The following is a 27268-nucleotide window of genomic DNA, read 5'->3' on the forward strand; positions in this document are numbered from 1 at the left end:
AAAGTGAACAACTAATGCCACTTAAGGGCATTAATTCTACTACCACTGGTGAGCATCCAGCAGAGGGAAAGGGGTGTTTGCCACGCATGGAACATTATACTCAAATTGTGGATGAGTCCTTCATTCAAAGACACACCACTTCAGTCCTACCATCTTGCCTTCGCTGTTAATTCCCACCCTGGTGCTTGATCCTGTGGAAGGCCATTGCTGTCCAATGGTATACCTCAGTGACAGTTAATTCAGTGGGCCTTCTTTAAAAGAAGCAACACTGGAATGTGTGCAACCTTTGTCAACCCCATTGGATACTGCCGTCTGATTTAGGACCACAGCAGGTGGCTCATCGGCAAATTGTGCCAGAGAATGATTGATATAAAGTATTTCTTCCATCTAACCCAACTATAATATTGTTAGTTCCCTGAAAGAATTAAATATTTTTGTTGTGTACGCTATTGAATATTCCTAGTTTGAGAGCTTTTTGACCGTTAAGATCTGTAAGGATGCTAGTATGCAGTGAGATCCCTTGCTGCTGTCGATGCCAATTCAGTAGTACCCTATGGACAGTGGGAACCTGAATCAATATGAAGTGGAAAGCACAATTTAAAATCTAAAATTTTATTGGATTCTAACCTTACATTCAATATGTGCTAGATTGTGAGAGATAGACGAGAAGTTAAAATATTCTCAGGAGACTAACTGTAGAAAGTTTCTTGTGACATGAACATTTCTATTCAATTCCACCCTGCTGGGAATTAACTGATCCAAACCAAACTGATTAATGAGGACAGAGACAACATTAAATATGATTCTTCATCAGAACTTCAGTTAATTCCATAAGCTTTCAACACTTCATTACTTTTAGCTATCAGTAAGTGTAGATCTTCTGCTGTGCTAGCCACTAGGCCAGATCATCCTTTTTTAAATTCTTTCATAGGGCATTGGTGTTGCTGGCAAGGCCAATATTTGTTGCTTAATTGCCTTTGAATTGAGTGGTTTGCTAGGTTAGTGAGGGGGTAGTTCAAGTCAACTCTAGCTCTAGGTCTGGAGTCACATGTAGGTCACAAGCCAAGTCAGGACGGCAGTTTTAATTTCTAAAAGGGGACTAATGACCCAGGGAGATTCTTATAACAATTAATGATATTTGTCATGATCATCATTACTAACTCTAGCTATTTCAGATTTACTAATTGAATTTAAATTCCATCAAATTGCCATGGTGGGATTTGAACCTATATCTCCAGAGCCTGAGCCTCTGAATTACTAGTCCAGTGGCAAAACCGCTACACCAATATCAATAAATTTCATTGTTTTTCACCAATTGACAAACTACTTTGACACCTTTTTGTACTTCATATCGTGCTTCTTTCATATTGGTTTCTGCATTGGTAATAGTTGACAACCTTGTCTCAACTATGTCTGATTACTTCAGATCAGTTTCATGAAATATTGTTCTGATAGTACCAGTGTTTCCCATTTACAGACCATTCTTTTATCCCCTAAATCAACTCTGATGGCCTCCAGCACTTTGCAACAGTTCTCGCCAATTTGTCTGGTTGAAAACACAAAGCAGTATACACTTCTTGCAAGTACAATATTCTTCTCGTACAAGTACTGTTCAAGTACAATGTGCTTCTTTATCTTAGCACTTCTATCACTTCCATAGTTAGAATACTAGCTAGAAATATACATTACCTTTTGTAATTTTTTAAATCTATTGTCACTTAGAAATCTTTAGTTTGGTCTTAATCTTTACTTTGGCTTTGTTAAAGTATTGAACAAAATGCAAAATATTACAGATTAATTTGCATTCCTGTCAGAAGCACACCATTTGTAAAAAGCTTGAGGGGCAATGAAGACAGTAAAAGTTACCATGAAAGATGTTGACATAAAGTACAACATCTGTTGCAAAAGTGTTGTGAAACTGAACATTGAATGTTATAGATTAATAAGGTCATAGTCACATAGAATGATGACTTATCCTTGAAGAGACATAGGATATACTCCTATGTCTTAAGTTTTAATTAAAACTTGATCACAAATTGGAATAAAACAAATTTGAAATTGTGTTACCAAATGAGAGGAATAAATGAGCTTTTGAAAAATATTTATACTTAACTTTTTAAAAATAAATGTTCATTGCATATGGACATTACTGGCTAGGTCATCATTTATTGCTCATTCCAAATTGCCCAGAGAGTGGTTAAGAGTGAACACGTTTCTATAGATCTGGAATTACGTGTAGGACAAATCAAGTAAGAATGGCAGATTTCCTTCCGAAAAGGGCATTAGTGAAACATATGAGTTTTTATGTTATAGTCAACATCACTGAGACTAACTTTCAATGTTAATTCCACCAGCTGCCTGTCTCTCAAGCATTAGCCAAAAATTAGACTATTATAAAGTTTTAATAACTTGGAAATGTTATAAATATTATAATGCTCCAACCAAAAATGATGTAAAGGGTATATTTAATTACTTCATGTTGCAAAAGTTAAAATCCACAAATAATCCATGATGATCAATTTGGGGGAAAATGAGGGTACTTTTCAAATCTTATATTATCACAGATTAACTTTGAGGGTGTTTTATATATATTGCATCCACATATGTTAACATATTGGTTCAGTTATGATAAATTTGCAAAATATCTTGTTTAAGGTTGGAATCCGTCGATCAGCTCGTATTAGGAACAGAGAGCTCTGTTCCATAGCTTCAAATACCTCCAATCAGGATGTTAAAGATGACAGCACAGTGCAGAAAACAACCAAGGTAAGATAAATGACTTCTTCATATACTAACGGTATTATATCTAACAATAACAGTTTGACTATCTATGGAGTATATTTAATGTAATGCAAATATTCCAAATGATTTGGAGATGCCGGTGTTGGACTGGGATGTACAAAGTTAAAAATCACACAACACCAGGTTATAGTCCAACAGGTTTATTTGGAAACACTAGCTTTCGGAGCGCCGCTCCTTCATCACGTGGTTGTGGAGTATGAGATCATAAGACACAGAATTTGCAGCAAAAGTTTACAGTGTGATGTAACTGCCATTATATATTGAAAAAGACCTGGATTGTTTGTTAAGTCTCTCCTCTTTTCGAATGAACGTGTTGGTTTCAGTTCTTTCATATGTAAAAGTTATGCAATCAACTTATTTATTTGGAAATTCCTGTTTTAAAAACAAACACCAAGGAACTGAAATCATTAGCTTATTTATTTATTCTTTTTATTCCCTCCTCAGTCCAAGCAGCTGCTGTTACAAAGAGGGAAGATGTCTAACCTCCCTTGTTTTTCTCATGCTTTTGTGTTAGTTTTTGAAAGTAAACCCTGTTTCACAATAACTTAGGGCTACCTGTCCTGTTTTCCTTTGTCCACTTTCCACAATGGTGCAGAAAAAAAATAATCTTTTCGTGGATTAGAAGGAAAATTAAATTTATGCCCCTTTGCTTTTATGCCATTGTGCATTAATGCATCAACAAATTATTGCAGTATGCCATCTTCGTTTCGTACAGGTTTCGCAAATGAAATAGCATGCTTCAGGGAAAACAAGTACTATCATGGCTGGAAATCAGTCTCCAGCAACTACACCAAAGTAATCTTGGACCAGTGGCTTCCAATCACTCACTGCAGGATTCTACAATCATGGCATGTAGCCCTTTACATTTGGAAAGAGTTCAGTCTGGTCTGTTACCTCTACATACTATTGATATGCAATCAAATTAGTCAAATTTAAATATTAGAATACCATATCAATATATCAAATATATATTTGTCTCTCTGAGTCAGAAGATTGTGAGTTCAAGTGCCACTCTCGGATGTGACTGCAAAAACTAAAGCTTACGTTCCAGTGCAATGCTGGGGGAGTGCAGTGTTGTCGGAGATGCCATCACGGGATGAGACATTAAACTCTGAAATGGATGTAAAAGATCCCATGGCACTATTTTCCAAGGGCACAGCAGTTCAGGCAGCATCCAACGAGCAGCAAAATCAACGTTTCGGGCAAAAGCCCTTGAAGGGCTTTTGCCCAAAACGTTGATTTCGCTGCTCGTTGGATGCTGCCTGAACTGCTGTGCTCTTCCAGCACCACTAATCCAGTATTTGGTTTTCAGCATCTGCAGTCATTGTTTTTACCTTACTATTTTCCAAGAACAGCAGTTGTCCTGAGCTTCCATGCCTATTTTTATAGCTCATTCTAAAGCTCCAGAGGAGACAAATCTTCTGGTTGTTAATATAATGCTGTTTGTAGGAGCTTACTGTGTACAAATTTGCTGTTATTTTTCCTTTGCTACGAAAGTGACTGCACTTCAGAAGTACTGATTGTCTGGAAAAGTGTTATGGGACACCTGGTAACCTTAAAAGGTGCCACATAAATGCAAGTCTGTCTTTCTTTCTTTCTAACAGGTTAGTTCACTATTGAAACAAGTTTGGTTACGTTTGGTCCAGGTTGGTGTTTGTTTTAATGCATACTACAAGAGCTGGCCACCAAATTTTATTTACATTTCCTTAATGGATATGCATACTTCTGTTTAACTAAGTGATGTTCCTGTTATCTTATACATCTGACTGTTGGAATAGAGCACCACGTGTTTATATTAAAGTTTGTGTTACAGATTGAGAAACAGAATGTCATATCTGCTCACAATTTCAGCGGATGTATCATATTCTTCCTTAATACTCTTTCTTCTTCTGAAAGTGGTGACTTAGTGAGATATGACCAATGATGGTCAAGCACCTCACCTAAAATTCTTCGTATGTATCCCTGCCAGTAATATTTAGCTGAAAATGAATCCTGGTGGATGCATCATTGTGTATTTGATCCTGATTTCATAAATAACTCAAAAGACTTCAAAATGGATTAAATGCCACCAACTACTTAACATAAAAGAGACTTAAAGGTAGTCAATTTAAGTCAAAACTAAAGAAAATATTAGTTGACCTTTTGCAAAAAAAGGAACATGAAAATTAACCTGTTTATATCTCTCTGCAGACTGCTTGTGCCATCCTCACCACTTGCCTTCCCACGTATTTTTGTGTCATCCACAAACGTGGCTGTGGTAAATTCCCTTTCAGCATCCAAGTCATTAATGTATATTGCAAATAATATTATGGTTTGCACTGACCCCGCGACACTCCAGAAGTTGCAAGTTGCCATCCTGAGAATGCCCCCCATCCAGCATCATGGGCTTTTAACTTGTTAAGTAGTTTAATGTGTGGTGCTGTATCAAACACGTTCTGAAAATCCAAATATGTTACATTCTTTGCTTTCCCTTTATCTGCCCTGCTTCTTACCTGCTGAAAGAATTCTAGTAAGTTTGTCAGACATGATTTCCCCTTCATGAAGCCATGCTGACTCTGTTTGATAAATGTATGTATTTCCAAACACTGATATTACATTCTGGACCATAAACTCTAGCATCTTCTCAATAACAATGTTAAATTAACTGGTCTAGTTTCCTGCTTTTTTTTTGTCCCATCTCTTTTTAAATAAAGGTGTTAAATTGGCACTTTTACAATCCTTTGGGATTCTTTTAGAGTACAAGGATTTCTGGAAGATTATTGACAATGCATCACATCTCTGTAGCTGCTTTCTTTAATATCCTAGGAGACATTCCATCAGGTCCTGGAAAGTTATCAGTCTTTAGCCTCTTACCTTTTCTTCTGAAAAAGTGTTAGAAATTAAGGCAGCTATTTAAGAATTTTTACTACTATTCCCAGTGCTGGGAAAAAAAATCAGTGGTCCCAATGAGCCATTTGACAGAGGTCCTCTACCACTTACTACTTAATTTATAATCAGAACTGTTTTGCATCTATATAGCATATCTTCTGATGTAAAACCATGAGTAAAAGCTTTGGTGTGTTTTCATCTCTTGAAGTTGCTGACTCTTCTAGGTTTTGTAGCCTCAATGATTGCCGGTAACCACTTTTTGCATAAGCCAAAATGGCAAGTGTCGATGTCCCATCAGACCAAAGGACACATTACAATTAAACATCATTCTGTTTTTTCTAAGCCAGCATTCATGGCACCATGTAGCATCTTGGTTTTGTTTTCCATTCCCAGAACTGTCAAGGCTAAGAATAGCATCTTCGTATGGCCATGAAATGAGTTAGCTCAGCACATTATAGTTGCAGAGCCTTGAGCCTTGTTGATCTCTTGCTTGGTTTGCATAACCCTGTATCAATAGAAATAAAATCTGCTGTAAGTTAATTAATCTACTGCATGAGTTGAGTGGCTTCATCAATACCAGGAAGATATTTAAATCAGTTTTGTTTAATAGTAAACTATATGGTTTAGCTAGTTCCACTCCACCTTTGAGAAAATTTAGGATTCAAAAGCCTTGACTGACGCCAACCTTCCCCTAAATTTCTGGACAGAGGTAAATGAGAGGTGTACCTGTGGAAACAAAATGTTAATTCACTCTGTTCAAGGCAAGAGATTGTACAGATTTCTCAGTTTCTAAATTTGGCAACATTTAAACATTGTGATGGTTGTCTTTGAATATCAACTGATCAAAACCCTAATTTGTCTTCATAAGAGGAACCTTCATCCTTTATGGCATGATTTCAATTTCTCTCAGTTTCTTCTTTTCAGTCACCCACTGTTCAGTACAGTTGTTTTATACGTATTGTCTTATGTGTGGCATGTTTAAGAAGTTAAATTCCAGTCTAGTATTCCTTTCATTTCAAAGATTTGTCAACTTGCCGAATTTAGGATTATGAGCCAAATTTTCAATTAGCTCATGTAATGTGAGTGGAACTTTCTACCTAACAGATTCCATTTGCAGTTACTTTCGACAACCAGCAGTTGTGATTAGTAACTGTGAAAATAAATAATGACTGTAACTATACCAACGGGATGTTGTGACGTCAATGCAGCTACACTGAAGTGAAAACAATTCAGCATTGTATTTGTTACCTTATGAAGCGAGCAATATGAGTTAGGAACTACATCCAGTGATTTCATTCTGTAATCATGAGGCAAAAAGACACTAAATTATCTTGCAATATACTATTTCCCAAGCAGATACATTCCAAGCATACACATGTAGATAACACAAGTGTAGATAACTTAAAAATGTAAAGGATCCTCTTGTGTCAGCAGATCTTACAAAGATGTACCATTGTGGGAATGTAAGAAAGACTTCGAATTTGACTAAATTTAAAAGCTGATTATTATAGGGAACCCAGAAGCAGATATTGAAAGAGGCTGTTTATATTAAAAAGACTCTAGTGTGCTTAATTTGGGAGCTGCCAGACTTGTCCCACTATTTCCAATATAAGGCTACTGGTTTAGTTTTACCCATTATACATAGATGATGACACATTTGGGACATCATTTATAGTTGTTTTGAAGGCAGTGGAATGTTCAGATAATGGAATCTCTTAACTTGACTAATTCCACTATGACATACACCAGCTCATAACTTCGTCCACATTTTGTTGGAAGAGGATATTTGGATTGTACTTGAAGCAGATTTTCAACAGAACTAGTAATTTATATTTTTGCCACAAAAGTATTGCATGCTATTGTTGCTTTTCCTTGTGGTAATGTTTAATATAACAATGCTCTGATTTAAAATTACTCTTCAGAAAGGCTTGCAAGAGTTAGAATTTGCCTGAGTCCTATAATTAATTAAATCTCAATATGATTATCAGAATTTGAATTGCATTAACATAAATTCTTGGCCCTAACAGTGTAAGGAATAAATATACCAGCCACGCTGGCTGTATTCAACATCAGTTGTGAGTGTCTGGTATTGGCCAAGGCAGATATTATGTACTAGTGCAGCTGTATGTTGATGGTTGAAGGGGTGAATATTGAAGCAGTTTCACATTGCTATTTGAGATTGCCTAAGTCATCCTGTTCCTGTTTTAATATTAACAGCTTAACAGTTAAGCCATCAAGATGGCCATTATGTCAAGTCTGGGAGGTTTATTGAGAAGGATCCCTCTTCAATATACTTCCTAGGAGTGGTGTGAAATAGCTTACAAAGAAACAGTACACAAAATATCCCCTCTAAACTCTGAACTTATGGCACAGTCAAAAACGATCAAATTTGGCTTGTGTAGATATTTGGTTACCTAGGAAACCATAAAGCCAATTGTATGAATTCATCTATAACCAATTATGTTATTGCATTTGAGAAATACATTCTAGCTTGAATCACAAAGGATTATTTATTGCATTTCAAAAATTTCCTAAAAACTGGGGCAGTGCTTTCAAGCAGATCTGATTTTCATTCTGATTTTCATTTATTTATCTGCTGTTTTCTCTCCGTACATTGCTATTCTGAACTAGAGTGGATGGCGTAATGTGCCACTGGTCCTTGGTGAACATGCTTGCATTCTAGACTTTGTTCTTCAAACATACTATGCAACTACTGTCAGCAAAATGTGCATAATGTTCTGTATCCATGACCTAATAATTATGAAATGCAGCACAAGGATGAAGCCAAATAGAATTCCAAAGTACCACTTTCCTCTGAGTGAATGCCATAATAAAACCACATCACCTGTGCAGAGTGCGCCAACTTGTGTCAAGAGGCTACAAAGCTTATGTTACAAAATCCTATCAATCAAATTATTAAAATATACGAATCTGTTGATATTCTACCTTGTATATGAAATGAGTAGATCATCTGTGGCACTGCTGATAATAGGTGAAAGGCTTGTGGGTTTGTAAGTAAATGGCCATTACATTAACCAGTTGAAAACAGTTTCCTGCTAACCTGGACCTGTCTCCACCTTTTAAGCCAGAGGGTTGAATTATGATGAATTAAGCATTCACTCAGTTCAGAAGTGTCCTAGTATATTGTTTTTGGATGATCAAATGAACAGGTAAGCAATGAGCTAATTAACTTAAAGAAGCAGCCCTTAAAGGGGCATCATAACAAAAGTCAAATCTTCAAATAAAAGTCACGAAAACGAAAATATCATTCCTAGCGTTGAGGATACAATTCAGTCTCTGAGGGTGCCACTGGTCACAGAGGTCTCATATACTGGTGGACACGCTAAGCCCAGGATACGAGAGGTCCACCCACCTCACCCATCTCCCAGCTCTTCCACATGAGGTCAGAGTTTTTCCCACACTCAGGGAAAACTGCAGGATTTGTTTTGCATCTGTAACAATGTGCAGCAAATGCAAAGCACGTGTCTTCCAGCAGATCATGTATGTATTACTCAAATCTGCAGTACTGTCATGTTTAGCTGTTACAACCTGTTATGTGCCTATGGGATTTCTGGATAGGCAAGTTCAGTTAATTGTGGTGACTTGCAAATTGCTCAGAACAATTGAAGTATTGTAACCACTTGTAAATGTCAGCCTTCAAGTCATGACTGGTTTCTTTGTTTCTTTTGTATAATTGGCATGCATTGGACACTTTTTTCTTAATAAAGTCATTCTCCCAGTGGTGCTAGGGTATATGAGACAGATGTTTAATGGTATTTTAATATTACAATGGCCTGATGTACAATTTGTTTTGAGACATTTGTCTCTCACAGGACAGGTCAGTATTTTATTTCCTCTGATTTTCATTCGCTGATGCATTTTCCTTCCTTTGTATTCACTCTCATATGATCACTAATTGAAACAGCAACAGACAACACAATCTTTCACACCCTTTGCCTCTGGAACAGTGCTTTGTATTGCACAATCAGACTTCACACCCCAAGCATGTTATGCATTGATAAACCAATAAAGATTACATTCTCCCATTCTGTTGACTTTCAATTTTCACTAAAATGTGACAGTGAATGATATTATTCATATAGTATCTGTTTGAATGGCATAGACCAATCAGGAATGCAACAATTGATGTCCTTCCAAATGTGAGTTATAAGGGAAATAAGATAATATACATATCCTTCTTCAGTAGTCCCTGCTGAACAAAGATGAATTGCTTCCACTGGTTTCTGAAATGGCTGATAAGTCAATTGTCCAATCTGCAAAGGTGGGGCTTATTGTGCTTGGAGGGGCAGGTAGATGGGTTGCTCCTTCCAGTGCCTCCAAGAGACCGAGGAGCGAGATGAGGGAAAACGTCTCAGAGTTGTTAGGTTTTGGATTGCACTGCCTGGAGAGAGGTGGAGGTAGATTCCATGACAGGTTTCAAAAGAGAGTTGAATATATGTTTGAAAGTGATGCATTTAGAGGGTTACAGACATAGGGCTGGAGAATGGGACAAGCTGGGTAGGTCTTTCATGAGCTTGTACAGACATGATGGATCCAATGGCCTCCCTCTGTAAAATTCTTTGATTCTATATAATACTGGAGTGAAGTGTTGCAAGTTACAAATATGTCACTGCTTGTCATTGGACAATGTTTGGTGATGAATTAAAAGTAAAACAAAAGGAAATAAAACTTAATAATAAACATATTGCCCTATGCTTAAATTTTCTCTAATAGCACGCTAAAATCTTAAATATGCCTTAAGACAATACAGAAGAGTATCTTGTGGCTAATCAAAATCTTCTAATTACATTATATTCCTACTTGGTGTTGGTATTTCAAGTGTTTTAATGATTAACAAAGATTATTGTGTGTGTGTTTTTATCGCAGCCATTTGAAACACTGCCCATGGTGGGTAAGGTGGATTCCAGCGCAAGTGACCATCCCTCAAAAAAACAGAAATGCGAAAGAGTAGAAGTGAAAACACAGGAGAAAGCTGATGCCACTGAGCAAGATCTGGAAGATTCTGCAATCATCCTTCCACACAAGCCATCACACAAATCGACAGAGCAAACTGAGAAGCCACTTATTCATGAGGACTGCACACAGGATACTCCAGTAACACTGGAAAATGAAGTACTGTCCACAACAACCATAGAGCGGAGCAACACAGAGAAACAAAGGGAGCATGCAGCTGTAGCTGAAGAACTGATCACTAATAACGGCTCTTCAACAGAAATAATGACGAAGACAATGGTGGATGTGGTTGACAAGGGCCTGTTGGAAAGCAAGGAAGACATTGAAAAAACAGTGAAAAGTGATAATGATGCCGAAAGGAGAAATATTATGGAAATTGATCAACCGCCAGGCACCTCATTCAAAGTGGACAGCAGCATTTTTCTGGACGAGGACAGCAATCAGCCAATGCCTGTCGGCAAGTTCTTCGGAAATGTAGAGATAATGCAGGTAGGTGCTGTAAATAATAGCTGTTACGTATTTGTTCAGTTTCCATGTGTAAGAATGGAAACTGAATAAAATGAGAATAAAATACATTGGGGACTTTTCTCTTCGATTTTAAAAAAGGATGCCATAGAAAAGTTTTATTAATCAACTGGCCTTCCTTCATTCTACCTGTAAATAGAACTTTGCTCTGGATTTATACTGCATTTATTACATCCTATAATTGGCAGAAGTGCAAGCTATGAAATCTCAGAGATAGCTTGTAAACAAATAGACAGAGGGTAAGGGTAACAGATTGGTATTTTAAGTGGCAGCAAGTGAAACATGGGATCGTATAGGGATCAATGCAGGCAGGTCTGTTGTTTACAATTTATATCGATGATGTAAAAGTTTGTCAAAAATAACAAATTGGAGAAGAGAGCCAAAACTGAGGAAGACTACAACAAATTATAAGACAACAGGAACAAATTCACCCAACTGGCAGAAACTAACAAATTAATTCAACTTTTAAGGCATGATATTTTGGAAAACAAGGAGACTGCATATTCTTTCTAAAAATAGTCAAAATGAGGTGGAGAAGCAAAGAGATCAGGGATTACAAATCACAAATCACCAACAGTTTGACTGCAGGTGAATGAAACCATGACAAAAGCAAACCAAAAGAGCTTGGGTTTATTTCCAGAGAGACAGAAATTGAACAGTAGAGAATTAATGCCAAACACCTGGTTTGCCCACACTTGTACAGTCTACACTTTTGGCTGCCACATTATAACATAGATAGGGAGGCAACAGACACAGTCTGAAAAAGATTTACAAGCTTTGCAACGGAACTGAGAGTTTATACTCAGGAAAGGGCAAACAGATGGGCCTCATTTTTCTTGTAAAGATTGAGGGAGGATTTTTATCAAGGCTTTTGAAATTATGAAAGGATTTTATAGATTACACACAGACAACTGTACTGAAAGGACATCTTGCTCACCAACTCAAGAGGCACCATCTCATCTCCTTGTGTTGGTGGCCTCCCAGTAACTGAATTGAACAGCCTTGAGCATTCCTTAAAATCAGGGGAGAGCTGCCAGCCAAATAGAGGCTACAGCTGAGTTCAGATGAAGGTGGCTCCTGACAGTACTGCATCTACCTGGTCAGAAGAGGCAGAAAGGTTCCCATCCACTACTCTCATACCAGATTAAATGCCCTCCCTCCACCAAACATGCCTTGTAGGAGAACATTAGATACCATCCAAAGAGTATGTTTCCTTTTGGAGGGAAGGGCATAACGGACACCATCAATACAAAGTAATCACCAAGAAATCAAGCAAAGAATATAGAAGAAACCTGTTTGCCCCAAGACGATAGGAATGTGGAACCTGTCACTACAGGGAGAATTGAAGCTAATGGTATAGGAGCATTTAAGGGGAAATTTGATGAACATGTGAAGGGAATTAAAGTACAAAGATGAGGAAAGGTAGAAGGAGGTTTGAGTGGAGCATAGACTAAATAGCATGGTTCAGTGCAGCAGGATGTGCAATTCTGTGCAAGTTCTCATTGTTGTAAACCATTTCCATATGTGTGTAAATTTTGAGTTTGAAGGTCATCACTATTGATAGACATAGAAATGTATAGCACAGAAACAGGCCCTTTGGTCCATCCTCGTCCATGCTGACCAGATATCTTAAATTAATCTCATCCCATTTGTCAGTACTTGGCTCCTGTCGCTCTGAACCCTTCCTATTCATATACTCTTTTAAATGTTGTAATTGTACCAGCCTCCACCACTTCCTCTGTTAGCTCATTCCATACATACTCCACCCTCAGGTCTCTTTTCAATCTTTTCCCCCCTCGCCCTAAACCTATGCACTCTAGTTCTGGACTCCCCCACGCCAAGGAAAATACCTTGTCTATTTACCCTATCCATAACCCTCATGATTTTATAAACCTCTATACGGTCACCCCTCAATCTCAGAAGCTCCAGGGAAAACAGGCCAAAGCCTATTCAGCCTCTCCCTGAGCTCAAATCCTCCAACCCTGGCAATATCCTTGTAAATATTTTCTATTTCACAACATCCTTCCAAAGCAGGGAGACCAGAATTGCACACAATATTCCAAAAATGGCTGAATCAATATCCTCTACAGCTGGAACATGACCTCCCAACTCCTGTACTCAATGCAGGTCAAAAATAGAAAGCATACTAAACACCTTCTTCACTATCTTATCTACCAGAAACTTTACTTTTAAGGAACAATGAACCCACACTCCAACGTCTCTTTGTTCAGCAACACTCCCCAGGTCCTTGCCCTTAAGTGTATAAGTCCTGCCCTGATTTACCTTTCCAAAATGCAGCACCTCCCATTTATCTAAATTAAAATCGATCTGCCACTCCTCAGCCCATTGGCCTATCGGACCAAGATCCAGTTGTAATCTGAGGTAATCTTCTTTGCTGTCCACTACACCTCTATTTTTGGTGTCATCTGCAAAGTTACTAACCATACCTCCTATGTTCACATCCAAGTCATGTATATAAATGATGAAAAATAGTTGACCCAGCACCGATCCTTGTGGCATACCACTGATCACAGGCCTCCAGTCTGAAAAGCAATCCTGTACCGCCACCCTCTGTTTTATATATTTGAGCCAGTTCTATATCTAAATAGCTCATTCTCCTGTATTCCATGTGATCTAACCTTGCTAAACAGCCTACTATGAGGAACCTTGAACACCTTACTCAAGACCATATATATCATGTCCACCGCTCTACCCTCATCAATCCTCTTCATTACTTCTTCAAAAAAACTCTAACAAGTTACTGAGACATGATTTCTCATGCACAAAGCCATGTTCACTATCTCTAATCAGTCCTTGCCTTTCCAAATACATGTAAATCCTGTCCCTCAGGATTCCCTCCAACAACTTGCCCACCGATGTCAGGCTCACCAGTCTATAGTTCCCTGGCTTTTCCTTACCTTTCTTAAATAGTGGCACCACATTAGGCAACCTCCAAGCCTCCGACACCACACCAACTATATCAGCAAGGGTCCTAGCAATCTCTTCCCTAGCTTCTCACTGAGTTCTAGGGTACACCTTATCAAGTCCTGGTGATTTATCCACTTTTATGCGTTTTAAAATATTCATATGGACATTTTTCACGCTGTCACCATCTATTTCCCCACATTCTGTATCTTCCATGTCCTTCTCCACAGTAAACACCGATGCAAAGTACTCATTTAGCCAAAGCTATCTCATGTCCCCTTTTTGTCCTCTTGATTGCCCTCTCAAGTACACTCCTATTGCCTTTATGCTCTTCTAAGAATTCACTTGATCACTGCTGTCTATAGCTGACATATGCTTCCTTCTTTTTCTTAACCAAAACTTCAATTTCTCTAGTTATCCAGCATTTACCTACACCTACCAACGTTGCCTTTCACCCTAACAGGAACATACTGTCTTTGGACTCTCATTATCTCATTTTTGAAGGCTTCCCATTTTCCAGCCGTCTTGTTACCTATGAACATTTACTCCCAATCAAATTTTGAAAGTTCTTGCCTAATACCGTCAAAATTGGCCTTTCTCCAATTTAGAACTTCAACTTTTAGATCTGGTCTATCCTTTTCCATCACTATTTTAAAACTAGTAGAATTGTGGTTGCTGGCCCCAAAGTGCTCTCCCACCGACACCTCAGTCACCTGCCTTGCCTTATTTCCCAAGAGTAGGTATAACCACACACTGAATCAGAAAATTTTCTTGGACGCACTTAACAAATTCCTCTCCATCTCAACCCAGTCTCTGTTTGGAAAGTTAAAATCCCCTGCCATTACCACTCTATTATTCTTAGAGATAGCTGAAATCTCCTTACAAATTTGTTTCTCAATTTCCAACTGACTACTGGGGGGTCTTTAGTACAATCCCATTAAGGTGATCATCCCTTTCTTATTTCTCAGTTCCTCCCAAATAAATTTCCTGGATATATTCCCAGGAATATCTTCTCTAAATGCAACTGTAATGTTATCCCTTATCAAAAATTCCACTCCCTCTCCTCTCTTGCCTCCCTTTCTGTCCTTCCTGAAGCACTTGTATCCTGTCCATCCCTGAGGCACATCTCTGTAATTGCTATGATATCCCAGTCCCATATTCCTAACCATACCCTGAGTTCATCTGCCTTCCCTGTTAGGCCTCTTGCATTGAAATAAATGCAGTTTAATTTATCAGTTTTACCTCATTTTCTGCTTTGTTCCTGCCTGCTTTGACTGACCTGCTGCTTTTCCCAACTGTAGCAGTGTCAGACTGATCTCTTTCCTCACTGTCACCCTGGATCCCATCCCTCCACCTTACTAGTTTAAATACTCCTGAGCAGCTCTACCAAAGCTCCCTGCCAGTATATTAGTCCCGTTCCAATTCAGGTGCAATTCGCCCTTCTTATACATGTCACTTCTACCCCAGAAGAGTTTCCAACGATTCAAAAATGGGAATCATTTTCCCCTGCACCAGCTCCTCAGCCACACATTCATCTGCTCTGTCCTCCTATTCCTACCCTCACCAGCTCATAGAACCGGACATAATCCAGATATGACTACCCGTGTGAGCCTCCTTTTTAAATTCCTGCCTAATTTCCTACATTCTCCCTTCAGAATCTCATCCTTTTTTCTTCCAATGTTATTAGTTCCAATGTGTACAACAACCTCCTGCTGGCTCCACTTGCCTTTGAGAATATTCTGCACTCTGTCTGAGATATCCTTGATCCTGGCATCAGGGAGACAACACGCCATTCTGATTTCTCGTTGCTGGCCGCAGAAACATCTACCTGTGCCTCTGACTAGAGTGTCCCCCTTTCACAGTTGATCACTTGGAACCTGATGAACCCCTCATTACATTAGAGCCAGACTCGGTACCTGAGGGTCCATCGCCACCTACATTTTCCAAAATAGCATACTTGTTTGAGATGGGGATAGTCAGAGGAGACACCTGCATGACCTGCCTCCCTCTCTTACCTTTTCTGGAGGTAGCCTATCTACCTGAGTGTATCTGCGGGGTTTTTTTCCCTTCCTATGTCTGCCATGCATCCTAACTTCTAGCTCCTGTAAACCCTAACTGCTGCTCCAATCAATCCATGCGATCTGATAGGATTCACAATCAAACACACTTCCTGCAAACATAATCACCAATGAAATATAAACTCTCCCTAATCTCCCACATCCAACAGGAATAACACATCATTCTACTAAATGCCATATTTGCACTTGAACAATCCACAGACCCAGAAAATAGCAGTCTCACTGCTCTAAAAAACACTGCTCCAGGCTAACATAGAACCAATGTTTTACTTTCAAATTTTAATCAAGAGACAGATCTGAACAAAACATATAACCAAATAGAACCCACTCTACTCACTATTAAAAAAAGGCAGCAAGATTACACTTAAGAACAATACACTTATCTGCTCCTGTGCTGTGACCTTTCCCACAAAGTTTCTTCCTAGGTCAGCTGGGAATTTCACTGTTTAGTTTTCTTAGATGCAGCCCAACGTCCAGCAATACTTGAACTCAAACACCAAAGGCAGTAGCTGTGCAGATTCACTGCTGTGTCAGACAGCAGTGTAGGTCTCTCTCTCCCTCTCTCTCTCTCTCTGACCATGTGGTCTTTGCCTTTGTCTCTCTTCTTCCTTTTTAAAATGCCATTGTTTTGATTTTTTTCCCCCAAAGTTCCAAAGCAATGCAACAGCTTATAAAACAGTAATTATTGCTCCTGGAATGAAAGGAAATCAGTTCCAACACTTAAAATACCTCAAAAAAGGAGCAGCTCCTACAATCACAATTTTTTCCCATGCCCCGTCTTGGATTACCTGTTGATGTTGTTTTTAAATACATTGTTCATTTCACATTTCAAGTTAGCTAATGGAAGCTTATGCCATCGCATTAGTTTCAGTTTATGCTAAAATTTATATCCAAGATTTTAATATGGAATGTTGTCCATGGCTGATTCCCTCCAGAAACAAAATGTTTGCTTTGTGTAACATTGTTACATGATTTGTTAAGATCTGTACATACTGGAACCATTCATCATTACCGTCAAATCTTCTGTAGGATGACTTTCTGATCAGAGCACCTTTATTTGATGCTTCAATGAAAGACACTTCGACTTTCAGCATAAACTGCAGCAACAAAAGAGGTTGTCCCACGATCCATCCAAAAGACCTGAATTAATTTGTTGATATTTATCTTGCAAAACCAAAGCTGGAAATAGGTTGTTGGCAGATGAGCACTTTCAACTCAAGCCACCATGCAGTTTTAAGATAACTTTAAACGAACAAAACAAGGTTCTTAAGGAACTCCTGACATGAAGTGACAAGATATATTGATGATCTGCAACCATCACATTCTATGGGGTGGCACAATGGCTCAGTGATTAGCACTGCTGCCTCACAGCACCATGGACTCAGGTTCAATTCCATTCCAGCCTGGGCAACTATCTGTGTGGATTTTGCACTCCCAATATCTGCGTGGGTTTCCTTCGAATGCTCCAGTTTCCTTCAGATGCTCCATTTTCCTTTCACAGTCCAAAAATGTGAGGGTTGGGTGGATTGGCCATAGCTTCCAGGCATGTGCGGATGAAGTGTATTATGGGAAATGCATAGGGTAAGGATATCGGTCTGGGTGGGATGCTGTTCAGGGGGTTGGTATGGACTCAATGGGCCAAATGGCCTGTTTCCACACTGTGGAGATTCCATGATTCTGTATTTAAGTTAGTTGCTGGAACATAAGAAATAGGTTTGGGCAATATTCTCCGGAATTTGTTTTGTCAATGTCATTCCAGAAGCCATGCATAGCATGCCAATCAACATGTGTTGACTTGTCCAGTGGCTGTGCAGCCAAGCAGCTTATAGGAAACACTGGACATGGTCATATCACTTTTAAGAGTTCAGTGAACTTTAATTACACCTCCTGGTATTTACTTACTAGCATACATGTATAATTCCAGGCACTTGTTTTGTAATTTAGCATACTTCCCCTCAATGTATCACACTGCAAGAGGACAGGGCTCAGGAAGATGGAGACTGAGAGATTTATACTATTAAGTCATATGCCATGATACGGTGATGTCATCACGAGCATGTCTCTTAAAGGTATATGCACATCGGCAGTGAAAAAAACATTCACAACTCCAAGCTTAAAAGTAAAGCAATGTCTCATTCTGTCTAATCTACGAATTCTAAATCGTTTACCAATGCAGATGCTTACATCCACAATGGAGTAGTAGTCAACCATGTTATGAAACACTTTTGGTGCGCCCGTTGCTTTCTCTCGGTAGAGGAATTTGACATGAAATGGAATTCCTTGCTCATTATGTCAAAGAGAATCTCAAGACAGGTTTGCTTGTGCATGAGTAAGTGATGGTGTATCAGGAAGTTTAGCAATTATTTCACCTTAAATTGTTAAATTATATTTCTCATTTACCATGTGTCTTCTGCAATACATATCTGGATTTGTATACATACTCAGTTTACCAATTTTCACAACTTCAGACTTTACTTAATGGATAATTTGCTGCATTTTGTCCAGAATGCAGAGATGAATTGATTACAGGTGAAGCAAGAAGGTCTAAAATTAGTAAGGCTAAAATTAGTTTTGATTTGGAGATGCTGGTGTTGGACTGGGGTGTACAAAGTTTAAAAATCACACAACACCAGGTTATAGTCCAACAGGTTTAATTGGAAGAACTAGCTTTCGGAGCACAGCTCTACCACCTGATGAATTAAACCTGTTGGACTATGACTTGTTGTGTGATTTTTAAAATTAGTTTGTCGCTGTTTAAAGCAAATTTTAAAACCAGTTCCAATTGAAAACAAAGCAATATTTAGAGCCTGGTATTTGTTGATAGTGATACCATTAGATTTTCATTAACCATTAAATCATTTTAAAGTTTAAACATATACATTTTTTAAACATTCTTGCGGGTAAGTGAAGCACATTTGAGAAGCTCTATTAAAAATTGCACCATTGTCACAAATTTAGATTCAGACTCAAGCATCACTTTTCAAATGTTTAAATTTGACTACTTATCAAACTCAAACCAAATGTTAGAATTTTGAATCACCCCAAGACAGTGGTTTATGACCCTTAGAATATTGGAGATTTCAATTCCTCTATATTAATGATGAAGACACTGCTGCCGCCGCCTGTCTGCACCTGATAATGTCGGATATATTTCTGGTGATTGAACAAATGCACTATCAGGAACAGCACATTGCTCACTTGAACGTTCTGCTACAATACTCATTGATGCCACATGTACCAAAAGGAAAGCTTTGAGGGCAGGTGGATAGATTTTAACTTTGATGAAAATGTAATAAAATGGATGTTTCAGGATCTTCCGCAGTCAGTACCACTTTTGGATTCTGCCACCAGACGAGAGTATAGGAGGAGGCATTTCATTGCCAAAGATGAAGAAGATGAAGAACTAGAGGACAAGGCAGTTAATGAGATGGCAGGAGAGCCAAGATCCATGCCTCCTTCAGAAACTGAGGTATGGCACTTCTGTGTATTTGTTGCTTCAGAGGGTTTTTTAGTAAGATAGATGATTTTCATCAGTGTACAGCAACAAGAAAAGTGATGTCAAATGAAAACAAGTACTGGTAGTGAGTTTTGAGAAGATTTGTAGCTCAGGTTAAGGTTCTGGATGTAGGTTTGCTTGCTGAGTTGGAAAGTTTATTTTCTGACGTTTCGTCACCAAAAGAGGTAACATTTTCAGTGAGCCTCCAGATGAAGCACTGGTGGTGTTACATCGTGGTTTATACCACCAGTGCTTCATTTGGAGGCTCACTGAAGATGTTCCCTAGTATGTTGACGAAATGTCTGAATACGAACCTTCCAGCTCAGCGAGCAAACCTACATCCAGGGTGTGAAAATGTCCATTCAGGTTAGGGAAACTAGATATGAAAACTACACAGGAACAGGTTTCTGAGTAAACAGTAAGTAAAGTTTGTAATAATCTATCCAATTTTAACTCAACAAACAAATAAAAAAGATTAGGGAGGGAACTGCAGCTTACATGCCAAGGTTCCTGTATGCAGAAGCCTATAGACACTGAGACCGTTTCAGGACTTCTAGGTTTGCAGGATATATCCATAATTTTGAGTCATTCCTGCTCAGAATCATTGAACTGCAATACAAGCTCAGGCATTCAAATTTAATGAAGGAAGAAATTTTAGATAGTTTTACCCAGAACACAAACATACTGCATAGAATTGCTTCAGCAAAGGCAACGTCCCATCTCATGAAAATAAAAGCAAAGCCTGAAAAGAAAACAGAAATGTTGGATAAATTCAGCAGGTCTGGCAGCATTTGTGAAAATAGAAAAATAGAGGTAATGTTTAAAGTTCAATGAGACTTTTTCAGAACATGAATTCTGTTTCTCTCTTCAGAGATGCTGACAGCCTTGCTGAGTTTCTCCAACAGTTTCTGATACACTTGCTGAGTATTGCTGGAGAAAGCAGGAAACACCAACATTGCTTTATCCAGAGGCTCATTGAAGATGTTATCTCGTATTGTGACAAAACATCTGGAAATGAACCTTCCAGCTCAGCGAGCAAACCAACATCTGGAAACAAATACTCCATAACTCACATCATGGCTGACATCAGTTTAGTGTACAAAGACAATTGATGCTGAAAATCTGAAAAAACAAACAACGGCTGGAAATTCTGAGAAGGTTAGGCAGGATCTGTGGCAGGAGAAACAAATAATTTTGTTAAATGATTGACTCGCCAAACAGAAATTCTGCAGAAAATAAAATAGCAGGGATATAGAAGCACTTCTGTTGACATTACATCCATCCATTTCTTAGCAAAATTTTCGTTTCCATTAAAACTGGTTTGGAATTTGAACTACTACTAGCAAATCAGTCTTTTGTTCTATGTTCCAGCATTATAAGGTTTTTTTGGTGAAGTTGTTGCACAACTACTTATTATTGTTCTTATTAATTATCATTAAATGGGGTGAACCACTATTGACACAATAAGAGATTGCATTCATGTGAGAAATTGGATAAGGGTCTTCTGCTTGAATTAATATTTACATAGAAATGCACATTTTCAAATGTTTTAGAGAGCTGGTGAACAATGAAGATGAAATCACTTCCCCTACTATGCTTGAATTATGATTCCAGATGGTAAGTTGCTGTTGTAAAGAAGTTATCATGACCCTGAACCCACTCCCACCAATCTGGGTAGTGACACATTGTTGAAACAAGTGGTCTTCAACAAAAGAGCAGAGGAGAAGAAATAAATCTTTGCCTAGGTGTTCCTCAGAATAGCAAAAGTATCTGGGTCCTTGAAGCCCATATTGCTACAGGTTCATGATTTACCTTAGCTGCTCATCTGTTAAGGAAAGAGAAAATTACACTTCTACAAACTAACAAACATGTTTTGTCTTCAAAGGTGCCTGTGGGAACGGAAACAAAAGTAAATTCTGTGCAGCAAAATACACCGGACATAGTGGAAAAGTGTTTGTGATGGTCTGAGAAAGCGCAGATGGAAACTATTAACCAATCAATGGAAACCAAAGATGTCTGATGTCATGCTTAATAATAGCCAAGTCTTATTTTTGTGGCCTGGTTTATTATGGAAACCAGCTTTGGTAATCGCTCAGCTAATCTATGATCACACAACATGAATCTGTGGTATTTATAATCAAACTTTTGGCTTAAAATTATTTCAGCTATGCTCTGTGATTTTATGCTATATCTTACCTTTTCTGATATTCTTTTATTTAAGTTTGCACTCAAAGCAAAATAGCCCTGACATTTATATCTAGAGCTTTTACTAAAGCAATAATCCATATCAAGGACTTTTGTGTCACACCAACTATTTAAAGTTAGAAATGGAAGTAAATGTTGGAATAGGTTTGGCATTTGTGCAGAGCCTTTGCCAGTGTGAGAATGAATTGGTGGTTAGAGTGTTTTGCTACAGAGAATCACAACTACAAATGTAAAACTTAAGACACAGTCTTACATTGGTCTTATGGATTTTGTACATATTCATTTTCTAGAATAATTATTGATTTACTGTCATATTTTAAATTGTGATATGGTTTGGAAAATCCCCTCTTATTCAATTTCTTCAAGTGTACTAAAAAGACTTATCCGTCCATTCTTATCAGAGATAGTTTTGCATATTTGAAATAGTGTTTTCATGGAAATTAGTTTGAAGTCCTTACATATGATTCTTTTTCTTCAGGTCAGTGATATGATTTATGATACCTTTTGTAAATTCAGGGAAATGTATGATGCAGAGTGAATGACGTGAATTGCAATTTTTATTTGTTCAACATCAAACAATAATTATGTCCTATTGAATCCAGGTGATAAAAGTAGCCAAAAGAATCTGTGACCAGCAGTCTTTGCTGTGTTCAAAACCTAATATAAAGAACAAATTAAACACTTCAAATTTTTGATTGAGTTATTTTTCTTAATTGATGCAGTAGATATTTGGTAACAAATAATAGAAATGATGGATGGCATTTTCCAGAATGTTCATTAATTTTGGAAAAGAAGCCTACAACTCTCTTTTCAGTAGATATACTTCATTCTAAGAACATATTTTAGTTATCCTCTGTGTTTATTTAATTGTTTATGATTATATTCATTTAAGGTTTCTTTTTGTAAAATTAAAGTCCTTTATTGAATCCTACTTTTCTGTATCTTACCAGCATTACTATCCTGTTATTATGCTGAAAATTATTCAACTCATTAACACTTAATTTGATCAAATGGAAGTGCTTTTGCAGGTCATTTTGTTTTGGTTATCCTGTGTCAATTTCCTGCTTAAGCCATTTGAAATTATTCAGTCGGAAATGTTCTGTAAGCTTTGATTCTTCCTCTGGGTATTGTGACTAGTCAACCCTGTATCCTCGAAGTACAATTAATGATGTTGGCATTCAGAGAATTAATGCCTGTCTGCCATACATGATTTAATGTCCTTAGCCACATTTATCAACCAGCTATGTCCTTGTGACAGTTAAATTGTGGAACTTGGTGTTAAATATTTTGATTCAGTCATGTATTCAAGCATGCTGTAAAGCCTACATAAACAGCAAAATGAAAAACCAGACAGTTGTGCACATGCAGTTAGCAGCAGGTGAAGAATTATGAATCATGCTTTCCTCAAGCTGAAACAAGAGAGCTGAATATAATTTTTTTTACTGTTCATAGTGTACAAAAGTTAGCTGGCTTACTGGAAAGGTAACGGTTGATTGATGTAGTTATGTGGTTCAATTCAGAAATAGGTAATTTTTCAGGAAACCAACAAAATCAGATATGTTTTCTAATTATATTGTATGCATTCAACTGTATAGATTTTTAATTGCATTCTTTTGGCAAAATAAATATTATTGAAGCTAATTAATTTAAGAATAGAGTTAGATATTTGCATTCTAAGGCCATCGTGGTTTGTAATATTGCTTTTAACTCATATTAAACATTGGCTGGTTGGTCTACATTTCAAACTGAACAGGAATTCTGGTTGTCAAAATTGTATTGGTCGTGGATGAGTATGTTGAATGACAGACAGGAGGAATTTGGAAAGAAAGTTGGGTAAATAAATGTATTTATGGAGGTTAGCCAGATGAAATCTGTTAGATTGGTCAGATGAGGAGCAGACAAGAAAATAAGAAATACTTGTTTCAGTCGATGGACTGAGTGAAGGAAGAAACACAAATATAAAGTGATAATGGATATTCCATTCTAATTGACTGTTGTGTGATTCTCTGCGGGTTTATATTCATGAATTAAGTGGTAAGTTTATGCATTTTGTTCAGATTGTTTCGAAATTTGTTCCTAGAATTAGAATTTCTTTTGTTAAATCTGGAGAAAGTTGGTCTCCATCATCAGAATTTAATCTTTACTCTTTCGTTGTTGGTTTTGTGTCTTGAACAACAAATTGGCTTTTTTAAAATTAAAAATCACAGACAAAATTTGAGGGGGTTAGTTTACACCTGAAATAAATCATTATTACGCGACTAATCTGTTTCTTATTTGTTCCCTTTGCCTGTTTCTTTCTTGCTCTTTCTTCCATTTTCATGAATTGCATTATGGGATTCTCCCAATGTATGGGACTAGTCATCCTACCATCAGGGCATAAAGATAGGTACAGGCAATTATTCTGTTAATCCTTCCACTACTTCATAATATTCTCCCAAGTAAAGACCTTGAAAATGCACTAAAAGGAAATGTCATTATTTCAATCTGTAACTGAAAGCCATCCTTCCTCTTCTCTTCCCCCACTCCATTCGCATTGAACCCACTGATACCTTCTCCAACTGATACCTTCTCCAACTGATACCTTCTCCAACTGATACCTTCTCCAACTGATACCTTCCACTAGTTGAGATCAGGTCTTCATTCTTCATGTTGAGGTAAACACGTAGTGGTTATCATTGTTACGTCACAGCACCAGGGACCTGTTTTCAATTCCAGCCTTGGGTGACTAGTTGGAGTTGGCACATGATCCCTCTGTCTACGTAGGTTCCACCAGGTGCTCCAGTTTCCTCCCAAAGTCCAGAGATATGCGGGTAAGGTGAATTGGCCATGCTAAATTGTGCCGTGTTGTGCAGGTTAGGTGGATTAGCCATGGTAAATGTAAGGTTACAGGGATAGGTCTGTATGGGAGGGTGCAGATTCGATGGGCCAAATGGCCTCTATCTGCACTGTAGGATTCTTTGATTCTGAAAACAAAAATACTTGCATTTCCGTAGCATCCTTCACTACCTTGATGTGTCTGAAAGCACTTTACAGCAAATTAATTATGTTCAGAAGTATGGTCACTGGTCATTTATGAAACATGGCTGCCAATTTGCCTGCAGCCCACTCTCACAGCCAGCAATGTGGTAATGACCAGATAGTCTGTTCTAATGATATTGTTTGAGGGAAAAATATCAGCCGAGGACCCAAGGGAGAAGTCTCCTGCTTTTCTTCAGATTAATGCAATAGGGTTTTTTTTTTAGTTATGCAACAATATTTGCTTAGTAATACATGAAGTGTCAGACTGGATTTCTTCAATGGAATACCTGTGCCTCAGAAACAGGAGTACTACCACTGAACCTGGGATAATTGGAAATAGCACTCTACATTCACCACTCCTCATATTCTGAGTATGATTTCTTTGCACTATGACCCCATCCTGACCCAAATTGTTGAGACCTCCTCCACCCAGCAGAAAGCATTTTGAAAAGTTCTTTCCCTCACAACTTCTCGTTTTCTCTCCATTACCTAATTTTCCATAGTTTGACTTGTGTGCTGTCCTATATCCGTGTGCAGTTCCAGTCCAGAAGTGGAACTTTTCCCAAGTGGAACAGTGCAAGGATACCAGTCTGTGTCTAATTATAAACTGAAATCGGAGACTGAGCAAGGAGAGTGATCAGAGGAACTTTCTGTAACTTAAGCTTGTTGGACTAACTTTCTACACAAAGTCATACCATTTTATTTCCATTTACAAACACATTTCTTGTGACGATATATCAGCAAAAGTAGGAGAAAGTGAGGACTGCAGATGATGGAGATCAGAGTTGAAGTGTGTGGTGCTGAAAAAGCACAGCAGGTCAGGCAGCATCCAAGGAGCAGGGGAGTCAACGGATGAAGAGCATCCTGATGAACTGCTTATGCTCGAAACATCGAGTCCCCTGCCCTCGAATGCTGCCTGACCGGCTGTGTTCTTTTCCAGCACCATACGTTTTGACTCTGTATCAGCAAAAGCGACAACTGGAGTTTTTTTATTCAAGTGCTAGAAGTAAACCTTATGCTACTCATTCTAGATAGGAAGAATTGATTGAAGTCTGCTTTGTTTGCAATGCACCAGATTCTGGACCTTCTAAATATAGCTATGTAAATGTCCAAGATTGATATGAGAGTGATATTATCAGGTTGATGTACTGATGCCCCTGAAAACAAGTGTGAAAAGGATGAAATGATGAAGAAACAAAAATGAAAGACAAAAAAAAAGCAGAAAACCCATTTTCCAAATGAGACCACCTTACCAGATAACTGACTCCCTTTGCCTTCAATAACTTTGGTGATCTTTTAGGGAAATTTATATTTTAAAGCACTTACTCAATCAGCCTACTTCTAAAGGTTCAAAGTTGGATTCCAGCAAAACACATTTCTTTTGCAAGTTTTATAATATCTTTCATTAGAGGGGTTTCTTAATGCAGCAGATGTTGGCTGATTTGTTTGAAGAGGTTAGAATAAGAATATGTTATGCTTTCCTCCAACAGTGACGAATCAGCTAATTAACCCAAATAGGGAGTAAGCCTTACAAACAAGCAATGCCCCTAACTCTACCTTGAGTTTGTCGATCTCAAGTGGAGTGGTGACTGAGCTACGATGGTTAGCCTTAATCATTCTGGATTAGAGGAATGAATTGGATTGGTTGTTGACCTTGTTTGCACAGTGCCCCCAGCTGGAACTACATTCATTTGTTGACATGGAGTGAGGGCACAACTGCTTCAACACCAACCTGCCTTCCATAAACATGGCTGCTAACACTTTCAGTCAAAACCTACATGTGAATAATTGCTGCGTTGGTTAAATACTGAAGGATAATGATTCTCCAAAAATGTGTTACATTTAGCAGAGGAAGGGAAAAAAGGGAAAACTTGCAGGCTGAAGGTGTGGGTGGGCAGTGACTCATATGAAGAGTATTCAGTAGACTGTCAAAACCATCCCAGCCTTTTCAACAATAAAGAACCTTTTCAGTCTATATTGGTGCAAATTGTGCTGTTAAAATATAACATAAAATTTGAATACTTTTGATTCATGCTATTTTTGGTATTTGCACTAAGAAATTTAGAGAAAAATGTTTAAAAATCCAGAGAGCAAAGTGTGTTAGTTCTCATTGATCAATGTTTCATGAATTTTAAATTTGATTTTTATTTCCTTGGTTGCAGCTTCTTGAAGCGGCATTGCCTCCCCAAGAGCTGCACCTGATTTAAAGAAACAGGAATCTGTCAGGGAGGATCATTTTTTTAATCCATATGACTTATCAAGGAATTAACCTCTTAAAACAATGGTTTTGTGTATTGAATATACAAAAAATATATAATGCACTTGAATGTCTATTTGTAAAATTGGTTTAACAAAAAATAAACTGTTCTAGTAGAAA

The 27268-nt window shown here is 38.0% G+C and overlaps 1 protein-coding gene across 1 annotated transcript in view; it reads left to right on the forward strand.

Moving 5' to 3' along the window:
* The window catches only part of c16h1orf174 (chromosome 16 C1orf174 homolog), a 29257-nt gene extending 1989 nt beyond the window's left edge, over positions 1-27268 (forward strand). Inside the window, exons 2-5 of the mRNA XM_072586740.1 lie at positions 2656-2766; positions 10558-11133; positions 19483-19641; positions 21554-27268. Of these exons, the coding sequence (XP_072442841.1) occupies positions 2656-2766; positions 10558-11133; positions 19483-19641; positions 21554-21628 (921 nt within the window). The 3' untranslated portion in view covers positions 21629-27268. The remainder of the gene's footprint in view (positions 1-2655; positions 2767-10557; positions 11134-19482; positions 19642-21553) is intronic.

The sequence above is a fragment of the Chiloscyllium punctatum genome, chromosome 16 (genome assembly GCF_047496795.1).
Source record: "Chiloscyllium punctatum isolate Juve2018m chromosome 16, sChiPun1.3, whole genome shotgun sequence".
Taxonomy (NCBI): Eukaryota; Metazoa; Chordata; class Chondrichthyes; order Orectolobiformes; family Hemiscylliidae; genus Chiloscyllium; species Chiloscyllium punctatum.